The 18311-nt window shown below is 38.0% G+C and overlaps 1 protein-coding gene and 1 long non-coding RNA gene across 4 annotated transcripts in view; both read right to left on the bottom strand.

Annotated features, from left to right (window-relative positions):
- LOC145496138 (uncharacterized) overlaps positions 1 to 11699 on the bottom strand; it is a 26929-nt gene extending 15230 nt beyond the window's left edge. For both annotated transcript variants that reach the window (XM_081475783.1, XM_081475791.1), the window contains exons 1-3: positions 11527 to 11699; positions 4508 to 4779; positions 144 to 423 (exon numbers count right to left, since the gene is read on the bottom strand). In XM_081475783.1, the coding sequence (XP_081331909.1) occupies positions 144 to 423; positions 4508 to 4779; positions 11527 to 11658 (684 nt within the window). In that variant the 5' untranslated portion in view covers positions 11659 to 11699. The remainder of the gene's footprint in view (positions 1 to 143; positions 424 to 4507; positions 4780 to 11526) is intronic.
- A 1019-nt stretch (positions 11700 to 12718) lies between these two features.
- Positions 12719 to 18217, bottom strand: LOC145496846 (uncharacterized). Of its 2 annotated transcripts, none has more exons than XR_014050615.1 (2): positions 17384 to 17632; positions 12719 to 14886 (listed from the first exon to the last, which is right to left on the bottom strand). It is a non-coding gene; the product is annotated as an uncharacterized LOC145496846 (long non-coding RNA). The 2 variants fall into 2 exon arrangements; XR_014050613.1 differs by lacking the exon at positions 17384 to 17632 and adding an exon at positions 17730 to 18217 and having other exon boundaries at positions 12729 to 14886.
- Positions 18218 to 18311: the final 94 nt, after the last annotated feature.

Below are 18311 nucleotides of genomic sequence, written 5' to 3'. Positions count from 1 at the left end.
ACTTTTATCCTTAGATAAATTTATTTTCTTATTTTAAACACCATACACTTTCCGTTTTATGTCGTGCTGTTAATATATCAGGCAGTGGACCCTCTGGATCAACCTTTCCCAAACTGAAGTAGTCTAATAGTTTAAAGAATTACCTCTTCAAGTAAACCATAAGGGAAACTATCGTTTGCTATCGAGGACTCTTCGACGCTTGCCCAACGACATTTTACCGTATCTCCATCGGGATCTTCAACGGGGATTCGAATTTCTTTGGGGCAACCCTCTTGAAAGCGGTAGATGGCCAGGCTCCTTGTTATCGGAGACGAGTTAATTTTTCCATTATCTGATCGTGGAGTGAGGTCAATTTCCCCAGAAACAAGCCATGAACTATCCCCATACCGAGATAAAGAAGAAATCCAACAGCAGCTCGTGTATCTAAAAATAATAATAATAAAAAATAATAACAATAAACTAATATTTTAACAGGAGGCCTCCAATCACCTAGAGGTGGTTTTCAGGAGGGTCCTTCAAAACCAGCATTTTCGGTTAAAAGAAGTACAAATTGAGAAAGAAAGCAAATGCGAAATTAAATTAAACTGGAAAAGTGTCTGTGAAGTGGCCAAAGGAGCAAAGCATTGTGTATCTGTAGATCAAAACCAAATCAGATATTTTTAAACCTGCTGGGATGGCGTGAATACTTTTTAAGAGTGCCTGCCTGTAAAAATCAGACAAATTCTTAATTTCGCGGCAAGGGTCGAAAATTCGATTTCGCTCATATTCTTATGGTAGATAGGCTAGGGCATGACAAAAACTACTGGATAGTTTTTTTGGCAAAATATCCTTTTATTTCAAAGAAATATGCAAATTACCAAATTCCGTTAAAATCGTCATTTGACGCACCATTTTATTAAACAAGTTTGAGAGCCTCGCATGCAAAACCACATCATTCTTCCGTCTTTAAAACACTCAAATATTTTTTTGCAATGTTTAAATGTGTACTGGGTTGATTTTAGGGAATGTGGCGTTGTCTTTTTGGGTGCACAATAATTAAATTTCGAAGACATGTATTTCATTCACTTAAAAGTACTTCGGGAATATAATTAATTTTCACCATGTGCGAAACCTTCAAATGGACCAAGCTTCTGGTGGTTGAATCGTAGAAGGATGGTCTACAGATTCCTGTAAAAATTTCTTTGGGCAAATGATTGTGAGCGACGCGAGAGCTTTTCAAAGTACGTCAAAAATGCAAATATTTGACCATCCGTCGTCAAATTTCAATTTACGAGTTAGACGTATATTTTAGCATGCACCACATGACTTGACCTATGTTAAGCTGAAATAGACACAGAGCTGATAATTTCGAAATGTTCTAACCTCATTTGCGGTAAAAGGCAGGTCCAAAGCCGATTTGACGTGTTTCTCTCACCATTCGTCGCACAAAAAGCAGAAGTTTGCTTTTGTTTACATAACGTCCGATGTACATCGCCAACTGTCAACTTATTTAACGGTCGAATACGATGAATCTGTGACCCTCGTTCGACACATGGGATCACCACTGCATCTAAGTCAAAAACGGCTAAGTCATTCGTAGATAGTTGCTTGCTTTGCACTACACCAAAATATTACGTTTGATCATCATGGTTTGATGGCTTGAATCCTTGCTTGCAGCGGTTCCTTGTTCGTCACGCAATTTTGTCATCCCATTTTAGGGGGTAGGGGTGGGAAAATTTCTATCCTAATACGTAAGGTTCCGTAAGGCTTGGAATCACTGGGAGCACACAATCGTGTTGAGTAGGAAGAGATTAAATCAAGAAATGAAAAGAATGACTAATTTACCATTGCCCCTGTTGTTATCTTTTACTCGACCACCGCTACCTACCATGCCCCTGCGTAATACTGTAACGTTAAACTCATACCTAGGTCTTTTCGCGCTATGCAATTATTTTTGGTTTACATGTAATACAGTGGGCTACCCTCGGGGAAATGGGTGGCGACCGCTTAATGGGGCTAGCCGCTTAAATAGAGGTTGGTGTACCTTGAATATTTAATTTTGCACTATCGGACTATAAATTTCTTGGTGAACATGGAGTCAATTCAATACAATCATGATAGACGTGTGTTTGAATTATCACTAGTCATGCACCTTCAATTTCAGACTCTTATCTGCCATCGCCCTTTCCAAAACAAAGTTCTTAAATTTTGGGTGGCCGCTTAATAGGGGTAAAGACAATAATGAAACCCTTGTCGGAATGACCAAATGATGGCCGCGGAGGTAACCGGTCAATAGGTGTTTTATTTACAATATTTCACTGACGATAATTTTGGACTGTATTGAAAACAGTCCTCTACTTTCTGTTACATACCAATGCCTCGCCACCAAGCAAACAAAATACGCCAAATAAAATGGCATGGCCAGGGCTATTTACTCACGTAATTACTAATTAAATTTAGTCTGTTTTTCTCACGAATTAGACACGTTGTGATTTCCTATTTTTATTTCAGCTAGTTCTTGCTTCATTAATCTATAATTTTTTTTATGGCGATTTTCTTAAAATTCTAGTGAGTACAGGTACTAGCTTTATCAGCTGTTGTCTGAAACATCAGAACGTGCAACAAACGTGATTTGGACCGAGGCCACGTACACTATAGAATATGATTATATAAATATACACATATATTATTATATATATGAAAAAAACAGATGAACAATGATTAAATTGTTTCGCTTATCCTGAGAGTACTCTATACAAAATAGATCAAAATGTGCAGCATATGCCGTGACAGCATTGCGTGACGAACAATAACGGCTGTAAGATTGTGCTGCGCCGACACGCTTATCAGCAATGGATCAAACGCAATATTTTGGCGCAGCGCAAAGGAAGCAACTATCTACAAATGACTCAGCCGTTTTAGACCTAGATGCAGTGATGTTCATATGCGCAGAAAGATGGTCACAGATTCATAGTATTCGACCAATAATAGGTCGACAGTAGGCGATGTACATCGGACGTTAACCTTGTGTAAACAAAAGCAAACATTTGCTTTACGTGCGACGAATGGTGAGAGATCGACTAGAAACACGTCAAATCGGCTTTGGACCTGCCTTTTACATCAAATAAGGTTAGAACATTTCGAAATTATCAGCTCTGTGTCTATTTCAGCTTAACATAGGTCAAGTCATGTGGCGCATGCTAAAATATACGTCTAACTCGTAAATTGAAATTTGACGACGGATGGTCAAATATTTGCATTTTTGACGTACTTTGAAAAGCTCTCGCGTCGCTCACAATCATTTGCCCAAAGAAATTTTTACAGGAATCTGTAGACCATCCTTCTACGATTCAACCACCAGAAGCTTGGTCCATTTGAAGGTTTCGCACATGGTGAAAATTAATTATATTCCCGAAGGACTTTTAAGTGAATGAAATACATGTCTTCGAAATTTAATTATTGTGCACCCAAAAAGACAACGCCACATTCCCTAAAATCAACCCAGTACACATTTAAACATTGCAAAAAAATATTTGAGTGTTTTAAAGACGGAAGAATGATGTGGTTTTGCATGCGAGGCTCTCAAACTTGTTTAATAAAATGGTGCGTCAAATGACGATTTTAACGGAATTTGGTAATTTGCATATTTCTTTGAAATAAAAGGATATTTTGCCAAAAAAACTATCCAGTAGTTTTTGTCATGCCCTAGCCTATCTACCATAAGAATATGAGCGAAATCGAATTTTCGACCCTTGCCGAGTTATTTTCCATTTTTATCGACAGGGACTCTTAAGTGTTGAAAATAGTATTCTGATACTGCTCAGTGCTGGTTTTGTTTTAAATTTTTACTTCCTGTCTCATAACAAGATGAAGATCATTATATTTAGACCCATTCTGCCATTTTCAGTCACGTAAAAGAACCAACATTTTCGGTTAACAGAAGTACAAATTAAGAAAGAAAACAAATGCGAAACAAAATTAAACTAGAGAAGTGCCTGTTAAGTGGCCAAAGGAGCAAAGCATTGTGTGTCTTTGGATAAATTTCTAAAAGGGAGCTAGTTCTGAAAAAAGCGATCATTTTTTTTATTCTGGCCTGTGGCTGTTGAGCCGCATTTTCACTTAACAGATCACTCCTGAGAAGCGTAGCTGAGTGGTTTTGGGGCTGCTGGTTTTCTAATCAGGAAATCTCGGGTTCAAGCACTCCTTCTTGCCACGGGCGTGACATGTTCACGGTACCCCTGAGTTCAACTGCTCGGTTACGCTTTGTAAATAACCAACCGGTCAGCCTACTGCGACTTCAATTTTTCAAGTTATTTTCGTCTGTTTGAATGTCCGATGCTGTAGCTGGTTCATTGTAGCCTTAACTTACCTGGATTAATCTTTACCAAACTGATGTCACTTTGGGACTGAAACAAAACTTGAACAAAGCTTATACACATGAGCTCTGATATTTCATTTTACACTGTCCCAATAATGGTTTTGTTTGTCGGTGGTATTGCTGAAATCCCCACACAATAAGAGGACATACCTCACAATCCACACCAAGTTGTATGATGGAAAAGTATAAGTGAAATTGTTTTCACCCATGGACCAATCTTCATTGCTACTGAAGTCAGTACAGTAAAATCCAGTGTTTGCAAGGTGTAGTGTGTTACACTGTGGATTCAGTGAAGAGTCGTTGCAGGTTGCTCTCCATGAACCTCCACTTCCAATAAGGACTCCTTGACTTTTCGTATCCTCGTCGCAGTAATATGAAAGGGAGAACGATCTTCGAAAAGCCAAACGAAAGGTAAAAGTGACCTAATAACAATGCAGGAAATTGACAACAATTAAATTAGTTAAAGAAAGTAAATGTAAAAATAACCTTCATTTGGAAAGAAATTATGCTCTGATATTTGTCCGCGGACAAAGAAAGTGAATAGAAGTAAACTGTGAGCTTCGAGGAACAAAAAGCGTCCAAGAACAAATATTTGAGCATATTTTTGAAGTCAAATAGAGGCTATTGTTTTTATTGTCCTTGCAATATTTTTCGCAACACGCGGAATCCGAAAATTGGGAAATATACTCGCATACTTCCCAGTTTTAGCTGGGGCATACTCAGTCAGATGACGCGTTTAGACCAATCGCACGCGAGATAGATGGATTCAGGAGCCATAATCGGGGACGGAGACCGTAAGCGCGCGCCATTTCAAGTATTGGGGTTGTCCCCATGATATGGGACAATAATTCTATTTTTAGAACAAATTGCGCCATCACCTGCGGCACACGCGCGTGCATGCTGCGAGGATTTTTGCGGATGTCGCGCGGGAGAAAAGGCGTCCGAAATTCCCGAAATGTTTCATGTTTTTGCCCCACAACTCAACGCGTTTACGTCTGTTGGAGTTTTGCTTAAGTATTTTCGTCGTAAGCTGCTCCAGTTTGAGTGAAGTAAGACAGTGTCGAATTTAGGTATGTTCCGCTGTAAGCTTATATACATCGCTGACCAAGTTGTGTTCCGACGGATGCTTCTTTTACATGAGCTGTACATTACTCCACTTTAAATTTCACATATGTTGAAGATTAACAGCTTTTCCATTACACAGCAAAAAACTAGCTGGATATATTTAGATATAGCAGAGCTTCAGGACTTCATAGTTTCATAGCTCCTCTTGCCACACGCTTGCGAGGAATTTGTCAGTCTATCGCGACCGAAAAGTAAAACAAAATAATTGCTAGTTTGAGTTTCGCTTGAATTGTAAGCAACGCTTGATGTTTCATCGAGGCTTAATAACTTTACGTCCGTAGATACTGCTCAGTTTTATTCGTGTAAACATCCAGTAAATTCGCTGTTGTCGATGACTGAGAGCGCCCGCCGATGCGTGTTTTGTACAGTCAGTAAACATGACAAATTGTACTCCCGCCGCACTTTCGCGTGAAAGCGTACATCGAACTCAAACAATAGCTCTATAGTTTTAAATATGTTCAAGATTGATAAATGTTTGAGAACATATTGAAAGCTAAGCTGAAAATATGTGAATAAAGCAGAAATAATCAGCAAAGTTACGATGACGCTTTCTTTAATCAACTTGGAATAACGATTTCGATTTTGTTGATCGAGTTATAAAAACTCCTTGTCTATTTTCACTTTCGCAGTGTAAAGCTTCACTATGCTTATGTTGAAAAAACACACATGATGTTAGTAGCCTTTTTTGCATTCGTGAAATTTGTTGCAGCATCTCAACACAAAAGATAACGAAAGAAATCTTTGTCAAGATTTGTTGACAATTGAAAACACCGACTCGGACTTGAAAGTGCACGAGCTGCACTATGCAAATGAGCTAATTGTACGCGTCAGACTTTCCTTTCAAAAACCTTTGCAAACTCACCAAACAAGCAGAGACAATAAGAAACCATGAAAACAGGTTTTGGTTATGATAAAACATTGTCTGAGAAACTCACAAATTAACTCGATACCAGAGTAGAGAGTTTTCTTGCTATATTCTTAAGCATACGCGTGAGCTTACAACTAGCGTGAGCAGATCTTATTATTCATTCCCAGCGCGAGATTGAAGTCTTGTTTTCGACCCTGAAAAACCCACCTTTTCCGTTAGCTCAGAGCATTAAACTACATATAAGCGCCCTGGTTCGTATTCCCTGCCTTATTCCCTGCCATCGCTGTGAAAAATACGCAAGAGAATCTCTAACTCTCACCATTTGATCACGCAACGTGACAACATCCACGCGAGAGCCCCTGACATGTGCGTGAATACGCGCGGATATATGATGTCAGGATGGCGCAATTTGTTCTAAAAATAGAAAAATTGTCCCATATCATAGGTGCGCGCGAATCCCGAGACTTACGGTCTCCGTCCCCGATTATGGCTCCTGATGGATTATAACTCGGAATAATTTAGAACTATCTTTTATCAGCTCGTTGAGAGAAAATTCGTTCATTGATCTAAAACTATAATACAGCTGACAAATGAGGTGCAGGGAATTTGAGCATACTTATCAAGGTGTAACAAGAGATTACTTTGATAATCTCTTGAGTGTACTGAAAGGCTAATATTTATTGTTACATAGCTGGCGTTTTTCCCGCTACAGCGCGCCCATTCATTGGCTAGTTCATGGTCACATGGCATTTAACAATGAAACTGTTTACCGCCAAATGCCATGGCAACATTGCGAAAACTATGACGTCAAACGGGAAAAAGTTCACCGTTACCCGCGAAATGTTGACCGCTGTTACACGTGATAAGAGCGTGCAGTTGAAGGTGGCCTAATGTTGTCGCTGGAATCTCAGCGGGGAACAGAATTTATTTTGGTTTGCGGGAATTTGTTTTGCTATATTACAAATAACTTAATGACTGGTCCCTTAGGGAACAGTGATTAAGCTTCACTCACTGTAATTTTTAATATTCTTCTACCGAAGTGCAAATATAACCGGGACCAACGCAATAAACTGACGGTCAGTTTAAAAAAGTCATCTAAATATCTTTCCACACTATTTGTGTTCCTAGGCCTCTCCACAAATATCCGGATATTTTTTAGAATATTTAGAAGTTTCCGAGATATTTAGAAAACATTAAGATATTTAGAGATTTTAGAGATGTTTAGAAATATTAATGGCATTTTTGGCTGAGTATGGGTTTTCCTCGCTATTTTCTTGAAGCAATAATCAGTTCTATAACAGAAACAATCCAGATTATCGATTTCCCCATTAAAAAATGTATTCCATATTACTAAAAGTGCTAAAGCAACAATTTTCCAAATGGCAGATGCTCCCCAACTCTTACTACTCTTGTACTACTGTTTTCAAGAAATTTTTGAAAATGTTTGCCTATGTAATACAAAATTGACCTATTTTGAAATAAAGATAAGAGATATTTGGAGGGTTTCTCGAGATATTTAGAAATTGTTCTGTGATATTTAGAAATCATTTTGATAAATTCGAGAAAGATCGTTAGGCGATTTTACATGATATTTGTGGAAAGGTCTACATGACTTGCAAGAGTGCTTGAGTGCAGGCTAGTAATCCATATATAGTGATTCAATCAATTACTCGCGCTTCTAAAATAAGCACTCTAGAGGGGGGTAATTGGGGGTAGGCTTAACCGCCCATCCGTGCTAGTGTTAAGGCAATCAGTCGATCCGACGCTATCTTTTTTTCCAAATTTGAATCCAGATTATTTTGTGGCGTAGTTTTAATGCAGTAAAATGCAAACCTTTCTTCGTTGATTTTACCATGAATGCTGCAATGCTTAACCAGGTCAACGTAAACGTATTGTAAGTTGCTGAATTTTTTTTTTGGAGAAAAATGGCATTCAAACCAATTTTAATGAAAAAGACCGAAAAATAGAGAACACCAACATGTCAACTTGAGCAATGTCATGGATCAACGCGAACTAGAGGACGGCCAAAATTCGCAGCTGATCACCAAATACTTTAAATTTGTCACAAAATTTGGCAATCTTTTGGCTTTTCAAGGTCAAATCCGTCGATCCGTGAATCTATTCACTCCCCCACCCCCTTCCTTTAGCCTACTTTAGTGCAAAGCCAGAGTCAAGTATTCAAACGTGATAGGAAACACGCTTGTTTTCGCATCGCCCCTAGAGATGGCTTATTAACTTGCATAAATTATCACAAGGGCTGACAAACGCGCTCAGTTTCCAAGAAATGGCCACAGTCGGCTGCGTGTGAAGAGGAAAATATTTCAAATAATTGTTATATACAATTGTGCAGTCGCAATGGCACCAAAACTTAAAATTAAACGGCTGAGCAAAGTAAAAAGAGCTACTTGTTCAATTCAACCTTGTTTAAATAGTTAAGGCATGAGTTGCAACAGTACTTGGTAGCGCGTGCAATTTACGCAATCCTTCAATACAATACTCGTGTCATTTCAGACAATATAAATTATACAGTCTACTTTACAGTCAAGTTGACAGTATTGATACTAAACCATGACACGAGGCGAGCAAAAAGGGACTAACTTATGTTAGATTAACTCGCGTCTACAAATAACTTGTTAATATGGATGATTATCAAGAATGCGAACAATCTTTCCAAGAAATGGACACAGTTGGCTAAGTATAATAACGAAAATATCTGCAATGCTAATAGATAACATTTTGCGGTTGCAGAGGCATTGAAAATGCAAATTAAACGGGTGAGCAAAGCGGCATTTTTCGTTGGAATTTGGTGACATGTACAGTCTGAAGGGTTCCATGGGTGATCTTATCAGCTGCTATTAATCTTATTCGTAAAAAATGACTAACATCAGGTGATATTAAGACTACTATGAAGTAATGGCAAAGATCTTTCCAGAGCGCATCATGAATAGAGTTCTTTCTCTTAATAGCGGGATGCATTTTACTGCCTGATTGCAGTTAATTAGTTGATCTTTAGTGACGTTGATTCATTTATGGTTAAGTGGAATATTTGGGGGCAACACGCCCTTTGCAAAGGCTGGCCGCGTAAAGATACTTATCTCTGAAAAGCTTGAAATTGATTTTGTGACATATATATTTGTAGCATGCATGGGAAAAAGAGTTCACCTGCAAAAGTAAATCGTAGATTTTACAAAGTTTCGATTAATTTTTACTCTCGTTAATTGTGCGTTCGGGAGAGACTTGTGGGCGTATTTATATGTTAAGTGTCGAGAATTGGTATCGTACAAACTTCGGAATGATGCTTTGGAAACATTTGCTTCTCACAAAAGCGCTAATTTATGGCTATTTCAGGGGAACAATGTATTATCGCAAGTACTGTCAACTTTATTTTCAATTTTTACTCTTGAATCTGTGCGGTCGGGAATCCTTATGCGATATAAGGTGAGATTGCTGTCATCATTTTGTTAGCGAACGGGACTTTGAGCGCGATGCCCAACGAGTTTGTCAAGCAGAAAGGTCTCTGATGAGTCCCTTGACCGGGACGAAACGAGCTGCGTAAGACTAGTCACGAACAGTGTATTATCACTAAATTTTTCAAGGTGAAAATAGTAAAACACTCGTTCAATTACAGTCGCTACGAAAATCTCTCCTGGCAATTAAAAGTACAGCAGTTCCATAACTTCGAGACCTTCAGACTAGTGCCGCGATTGTTGAAATTCCACTGTCACGAGTAGTGAGTACCCTGCAGCCGCGACGGTCTTCTCACGAAACTCGGGTCTTATACATGTAGATACGGCCTTCCGCTTTCTTTCAGTTAAAACTACAAAAATGGTCAAAGCAATGAAGGATGTGACTCTGTGTCGGCGACGATTATACTTGAGAAGGGGAAAACGAGCTTATCTTCAGAAAATGCGTTGCTATGATGCTCCGGGAGCGCCATGGACAGAGGGAAAAAAATCTTTGACCAAAAAAAATACCAGTCCAGCGACAGAGTAAGAACAAACCAGGAAAAATTGTATACCTTAGGTGAGCAACTTTTAACATACTGAATGCATTAAAAAGGGGTTAGCCCGTACGGGCACATAAGGAAATATGAAACAATGAATGTACTTGTCCTTAAGAGGCGAGCAGAGAAAGGCGCAATAGCATACGAGACTTAGCGGCTGCTTAATATAGAGTAAGATTTTTTTTTGAGTGGCCTCCAGCCACTCTGTTGAACCTACACCCTGGCTAAGGGAGTAGTCTGTAAAATGTTCTGCCAGATGTACTGAGGACGGCTACAGACGCCAGTAAAAAGGGATGCGAGAGAGCTTATTGAAAAAGGCATGCTAAACCTTGAATTGGATCAGACTCCAGGAAAGAAAATTAAATATGTTAGCCATTGAAGAAACTCATGAGCATTCGGGATCAAAGGAAGCCTCAGCAATTTAAATCAAAGAGAACTCTGTCGATCGCAGTTCAAGACTTGTTTCCGGAAAAGTAATACTGATTTTTGGCGCATACAAACTTCACATTTTGTTGAAAGAAAGATGTGTGGCACAAAGCAGACATCGATCACAAAATTCCCTGAAATTAGCGCAGCAAAAATCATGATTCAGCCCATTGTAGTTTCACCTGCCTAGTTATCGGCCCAAAACTTGCTAAAAGCTCATGCTTTGTATCAATGCCTCTGCCAAAAGGATTTGCACAGGCAGCTTCTAAAGTGTTTTTGAAACAAACTGCGTCCGACCAATAATCAATTTAATATAACAGTATTCCGCCGTACATGTGAATCGCTCATTAAACAAGCCGCAAACTGCTGAAAATAGTCAGCTTCAAACTTCCACACCCATCTGCTATCGCAGTATTTAGGTAGTTTAACAAGGAAGCGATTCAGACTATAAAAAGTAATTCATTGCGAGTTCAAAAAGACGCGCAGTTACAGTGATTATACAAGTACCTCGAGTGGCATTTGCACAAGGGTCGTTGAAAGTGCTTATTTGCTTCTCTAGTATCCAAGAGCATTCACGAGTAGCGAACTAGTAAGTTGCTGCTAGAAACGTTTCAACAATTGAGCAACAATCGTTCAAAGTATCTCCATGAAGTGAGCCCATTTTTACTAGATTCTAAATGATCATTACGGGCTTTGTCTATCTACTTATAATTAGTGGCTGGTGTGAAGGTGGGTATAGCACTCTACCGTGTTGCTGCTGAAGCCCGGAGTCGGAGCCCATCCTATACTGCCAAAACGAAAATGCGATGCTTCCGCCGACGGTAGCCATAGCAGGAGAGTCAGGAGAGAAAGGAAGCTCACTGACTCGCAGCGCGTCATCTTGTTATCGAAGAACCTGCTTCGCGTTCGTTTTGCCTGACTTCGAATTCTTAGTGAATAAAAATCAAGGTCACTGTAACAAGCGCTTAAAGCACGGTAAGCTAACTGTGAAGCTGCCAATCAAAATCATTGAGGCGCATACACCTCTGCTAACAAAATTATCCATAGCCTGAAGGTGATTTTGAAAACCGAATTTTTTGAAGTTCATTTCTGTCTAAAGTAACCATGAATTGAGATATACGGATCGATTCAACACTGTAATATGCGAGATATATGGCAGACTACTTCTGATAAGTAATTATATTAAACTGAAAGTATCCAGGTCGGCATCGAGAAAGAACGTGGTTTTGAACAAATTAAGCTGTAAAGTTAGCTCTTCTACCTTCTCCCCCACACCTTTATTATTACACGCGGCTTTTGGCTAAACGAAGGTTTACTCCATTTTCCGACATGATATCCGCCAGCAGGACTCGAATAAGAATCTGCTGTGTAAACAAGACGCTATTGTTGCCCAGAAAAGTTCTAATTTACATGATTTTTCCCCTTTTACATGTTTTGGAGGTTTCATGTAAATAACATGTAAATATTTTAAGTGAAACATGTAAATGATGAGGAAAACACTGTAAATGTTTCAAAGCAAAGGGCTAAGATCATGTAAATAACATGTAAACTGTTCCTGCAAATACTGTAAATAGCCTGTAAATTTCTTGTGATTCAACCTGGAAACCCGTAAATAACATGTAAATTTAATACAGGGAGGGTGCCATAATACTGTAAATAACATGTAAATAAAAAAGGGAAGGCTGTAAACAACATGTAAATAAAAAAAGGGAGGCTATAAATAACATGGAAAATGAAAACAGGAGCCTGTAAATAACATGTAAATCGAAGAAGGGAGCCTGTAAATAACATGTAAATCAAAAAAGGGAGCCTGTAAATAACATGTAAATCGAAAAAGGGAGCCTGTAAATAACATGTAAATCGAAAAAGGGAGCCTGTAAATAACATGTAAATCGAAAAAGGGAGCCTGTAAATAACATGTAAATCGAAAAAGGGAGCCTGTAAATAACATGGAAATCGAAAAAGGGAGCCTGTAAAGAGCATGTAAATGGAAAAAGGGAGCCTGTAAATAACATGGAAATCGAAAAAGGGAACCTGTAAATAACATGTAAACTGAAAAGGGGAGCCTGTAAATAACCTGTAAATTGAAAAAGGGAGCCTGTAAATAACATGAAAATCGAAAAAGGGAGGCAGAAACCCTGTGCAATAAATGATGTGTAAATAATCACTTGAGGAAAAATGCATGGAATGTACTGTTTTATTGTAATCAAATCTGTTGACCTTAATTATAATAGTAGAAAATATGCAAATTTATACAGAATCAGAAATTTATTGCAATCAGAAAAAACTCAGTAAAATTCAAATAGTTTTTATATGCCACGAATAAGGTTTACAGTGTATACATTGCAACAAATAAAACATGTTTTCTTTTCTATCTATTCATAACAAGACGACTTAAATGTAATTTTGTGCATGGCCAAAATATTTTAAAATACCATGACTGAGCTCCTTTAACCAAATTCAAGCACTTTTCAAGAAGACTACTAAAATTCAAGACCTTTTCAAGATTGTGCGAAACCATGTCATATTCAGCTCTATTTAATTCATAAATAATAAAATGATTAAGAACTATACTGTTGTCAGCTACAACTAGTAAAAATTTTGCAATTTAGGTGTTTTACTAAATTAAAATTGTTTGCGAATGGATACCTCTCTTAAATATATACTAAATCCACAAAGTCAAATGTAACGTAATGATAATACCTTTGTCATAAAATGAATGAATAAACTGTTTTTTCTTACTAAGTAATTAATGTAGGATTAAATTAGCCTTAACAATGAAAAATGGGGGAGGCACGATTGCCTCGTAGTTACATGTAGTGCGCTCAACTCCTGATTGAGCGATCCGGGTTCAAGCTCTAGGCGGGTACATTCTGTTGTGTTGTTGGGCAACACACTTTACTCTCAGTGTCTCTCCACCCAGGTGTATAAGTGGGTAGCAGCGAATTTAATGGTTGGGTAACCCTGCAATGGACTGGCATCTCATCCAGGGTGAGTAGAAATAGTCCTAGTCGCTTCCTGCTACAGAAAGCGGGATAAGCTCCAGCCTGTTGGGCCACGTGGCTCGTATGCAGACTTTACCTTTACCTTATTATGAAAATTACTGCAATGTAAGTGTGAAGTATTGATCAACTTTTTTCATAGAGTGAATTGTTCTTGTTTGAAATAACAGAAAATAGGGAGAAAAAACATTTACCACAAGATAGAGATTGACATTTTAAATTCATCATAAAAACATTCATGCCAAAGGAATACTACATTGCATAACATAAAACAAGGCTTCTGACATCTTTTAGGCTATGTTTACAAAGTCACAGTTTCCTTCTTTTTCCAAAACTGTACGGAATCCAAACAGTACAAACATTTTGGACCCCTGACAAAACGTTCACTGTAAACAATATTCAAAATTTGACTTTTTCTTTTTGTGATAAAAAACTGTACTGCAAAAAAAAAAATTCATAGGGGCCTGTTGAAATTGAAAGGCCTATCAGTACCATAGTTCCCATAACACATCATGGTACTACATGTATGTAAACATAGCCTTTTCTTTTTATGATGAAATCTTATAGCTGCTGTATTGAACAATAAGTATCAACCTAGTAATCTAAGATCTAAATTTGATGCTAATTCACTAACACAGGTACAGTGTAAGTGATACTTCAAAGCATTAAAAAATAATGTTTAAAGTGGTTGAATTTATGCCAGAAAGCTGCCAGAGCATATCAAAGTGTTGAAGGTCACCATGTTAGACTGTAATGCACCGGGGACCCATTTCTCGAAGGTCCCAAAAAGTTTTCGCACCCAGAAAGCCATACCAAAATCTGAAATCTTATGCTTACAGAGCTGTTTTAATCGCTTATTCTCAATATGAACAGAGGTTTCCTTCACACAAGAAGTTTCAGGCATATACAGCTCTTAGTTTTTAGACACAGCTCAATTAAAGATGGCTTTGTGGGCCCGAAAAGTTTCCAGGGCCTTCAAGAAATGGGCCTTGGACCCCTTATAGAGTCATAAGTACTGTAGACTTCTCAGTGGCTGATTTTTTCCTGATCAAGCATCAATGCCAAGGAGTATGCATGTATTGACCACTCTCAATTTTACTTCATCCTACAAGTAACATAAAACATTTCGTTAAATAAGATAAGTTATGTCTGAATATGAATCAGCAAATTCTGTGTATGATATCAATCACTGAATTTTACATTGGAGTTATTATTTTGTTTCTTGTCATTCCAATTTATATTGTGACCTTTGAAATCAGACTGTAGCCGGTCATGTTGACTGGCCAAAGTAATTTTAGCTCGGTCACGTCTCGTTTCTGACCGGTCAGGATATTTATGCAAAAATCAAGTACATGTAATGTGAGCCAAATTAAACCCACAAATATAGTTTATTTGTTCCAGTCACTGCTAGACCGTTTAAAAATTGGCTTAATATTAACCCCAGTCACTCGAATGGCATTCCTATCGATCTTGAACGCATGATAAACAGCAAGCGAATGGTCTTTAGCCGTTCGAACAGATACATGTATGCATTGGTGTATGTTTTCATTAGAGGTCATAATAAAAAAGAGATTAAAAACTCTCAGATTTACAGTTGGGGATTTGATTGTTTATTCAAGAATGAACAACGTGACCGTCTCAACATGACATGACTGGTCAACATGACTGGCGAGTGAAGTTTTTGGCCAGTCAAGTGACCATTCTGGCCAGACATTGCCCGTTGACCGGCCATTATTTTGAGCCCTGAATATTCATCAATCAAACAGATCTTAATCTACATCTGTAGCTACTGTGTGACAAAAACTTTGCATCTCTGATTGGAAGGCACTGAATGTCAGAGGATGTAGAAGAACTAAACTCAAAATGTGTGGCAGTAAATATTCAATGTTCACTATCTACTACATTGTAATATTCATGCACAATAAATCAAACTCCTATCAAACAATGTTTAAATAATAAGTCAAGTTATTTGCAGGCACAATTTGATTGTTTCTTACATGTACTTATGCTCTATTGGTGGACAAAGGTACAGCTGATGTCATAAATGTTTGTTTTTGTTTCTTTGTTATGTATTATGAAGCAGATAGATTCTACGTTGTCGCACATCTGTTCAGTAATAGATGGCAGAAGACATCAAAATGTGGTAAGAACATCAGTGACACACGCCTGAAAAATTCACAGATTCTGTGACACACTCTGGTAATGGCTTATGTGAATATTTTTTGTTTTTACCACATTTTGGTGTTATCTGTGATCTACTCAGGGCAGGAAAAAACCAGATCTGATTTACTCAGCCAAGTAAATTTTGCTCTTGGGCAAGTGAAAATAGAAGTTCAGTGGCCCAGTGGGCAAGTGAAATTACAATGTAGCCTCAGTAGTCTTGTGAGTCTGACTAAAAATGCAAGCTTGATAAATGATAATTTCCAGTCATTCCATTTCAAAACTTAAGACCTAAAGATTAGTTAATTATTAGGTTGAAAGCAAGAATTAGTTAGGAATCCGAGCATACTTCATTCGCATTTGTCCTCTGATTTCCTTACTGGCCACCACACTGGCAACTAATATTTAAATGGGGGCAAGCGAAAACTGAAATTGACTGGCCCACTGGACAAGTGACTTACAATTTTTTTTCCTGCCCTGCTACAGATGAATGAACAGATGCATGACACATGAAACCTGCATGTACTTGGTAAGAGCCCAATTTCGTACAAGTAAAATGTACAGCTGTAACAGGTCTCTAAAATGCTGTCTGGTCATCCCAGGGTAAGGCAATCGATTGAAATTGATCCATAAATTGATATAAATCAATAAATTGAAATTAATGTAAGTGTTATCAGTGCTATCAATCAACTGAAAGAAATTCATACTCACATGCTAGAGAAGTTTCAAGTTATCAATTTGATTTTACCAAATTTATCAGTCATTAGAGAATCAATTGAAAGTTGGCCTCTCTTTGTTAGTTCACATAAACTGTAGAAAAATTGTGTCCCTCAACACAATGTTTGATTGTAACTTTTTTATGTAGATTTCAAAGGCACTACCAAAGACCCCTAAAACATAGTCCCCAATACATGTATGCCAGCAAAATATTCTGTTTACAAGATACAATGTTATGTTTTTATGCAATTGTATTCATGATTTCATATTTCACTTTATATCTTTTGTTCATTTCTTTCTTATTAAATGTTGCTTAAAAGATAAGCTAGTATCAGCAAAATTGATAATGCTTATTGAAAATTTGATCACAATCGTTTACTCATGACGAATCCTTTTATTGATTTCTGATATCATTGACTAATTCCTATTGATTGTTATGAAATAATCGATTGACTATACTGTGTCGTCCAAGACAAGTAGATTTTCCTGCCTGGGCAAGTTACTCTTCCTTTTTTTTTCAAGTCCTGTGTAGTTTTCATGACAGTTTGAGGTACATGTATACCTCTTTATAAAGTATGGTAGTGTTTTTTTTGTGAAAGAAAATTTCACAACATTTAACTTACTATCAGCACCAGTGGGTGCAATGTCCATGTACAGTTGTGTAGCATATTGTAACTTGCATGGAGGTACAACTGTAGACACTTGAGTAACTTCAGAATACTTACACTAGCATAAGAGAAATTTCTCTGCTGAAGATGGCACATTACATTTTAGCTTACTAGCATTCACATCAGAGGGCAACATAACCTTACAAGAGAATGCATCAGAAGGAATCATAAGGTGCATATTAGCCAATAACAAATGTCGCATGCTCTTACTCGGTTATCGAGAACAGATAAGAACAGATAATAAAGCCCTTTATGCACAGCAGGTAAACATCAACAAAGTCGATTCCACAAGCAACGTAACTTCTCCTTGATAATGACACATTCAACCAAAGACAAAACGAAATGTATACGTATCTTGACGTTACTTTACTCTACTCGTTCAATTTATGCAAGACTTGCTTACCTGTTGTTGTTGTTGCCTGTAATCGCTATCTTCAGTTTCTGGGTAACGGAAAACTTTGCCTTGAAACTGTGCACGATGACGAAGCGAAGGTAGAGTGGATTTTGGCCCGCTGAAACAGAGCTCGAGTTCGATGCAAGTTCCAACGAACTGCCGAACATGGCGGGAGAACCGAGAGGACCTGGTACCTAACATGAAGACCGCTGATTCCTGTTTGTTGGAGATCGGGCACTCACAAGGCTGGTACGCTCTTATAAAGGGACTGGGATAACAGTGACGGCAATGAAAGCACAGAACGGTAGAAATCACAAAAACAAACCAAAACAAACCAAAAAAACAAAATGTCATTTTGGGTACCGAAAAAAAGTCAGCTATCATTTTCGGAAAGGCGATAAGTCCTAACGTTTTCGGGAAATGGACAAAAAAGCCCTAATAAGTACGAGATACACAAACTCCTCTAGAATAACCGAACAGATATATTTTTTTTTGCGCTATCTAAAATTAACCTACAGAGCTTCGAAAGTACACCAGATAGCCTAAAACAGCGTTTCAAAGCATTCGAGAGAAAACGGTCGTTGGGACGGC

The sequence above is a fragment of the Orbicella franksi genome, chromosome 1, assembly GCF_964199315.1.
Source record: "Orbicella franksi chromosome 1, jaOrbFran1.1, whole genome shotgun sequence".
NCBI lineage: Eukaryota > Metazoa > Cnidaria > Anthozoa > Scleractinia > Merulinidae > Orbicella > Orbicella franksi.
The sequence above is the reverse complement of the archived record's forward strand: the minus strand, read 5'-3'. Positions and strand labels throughout refer to the sequence as shown.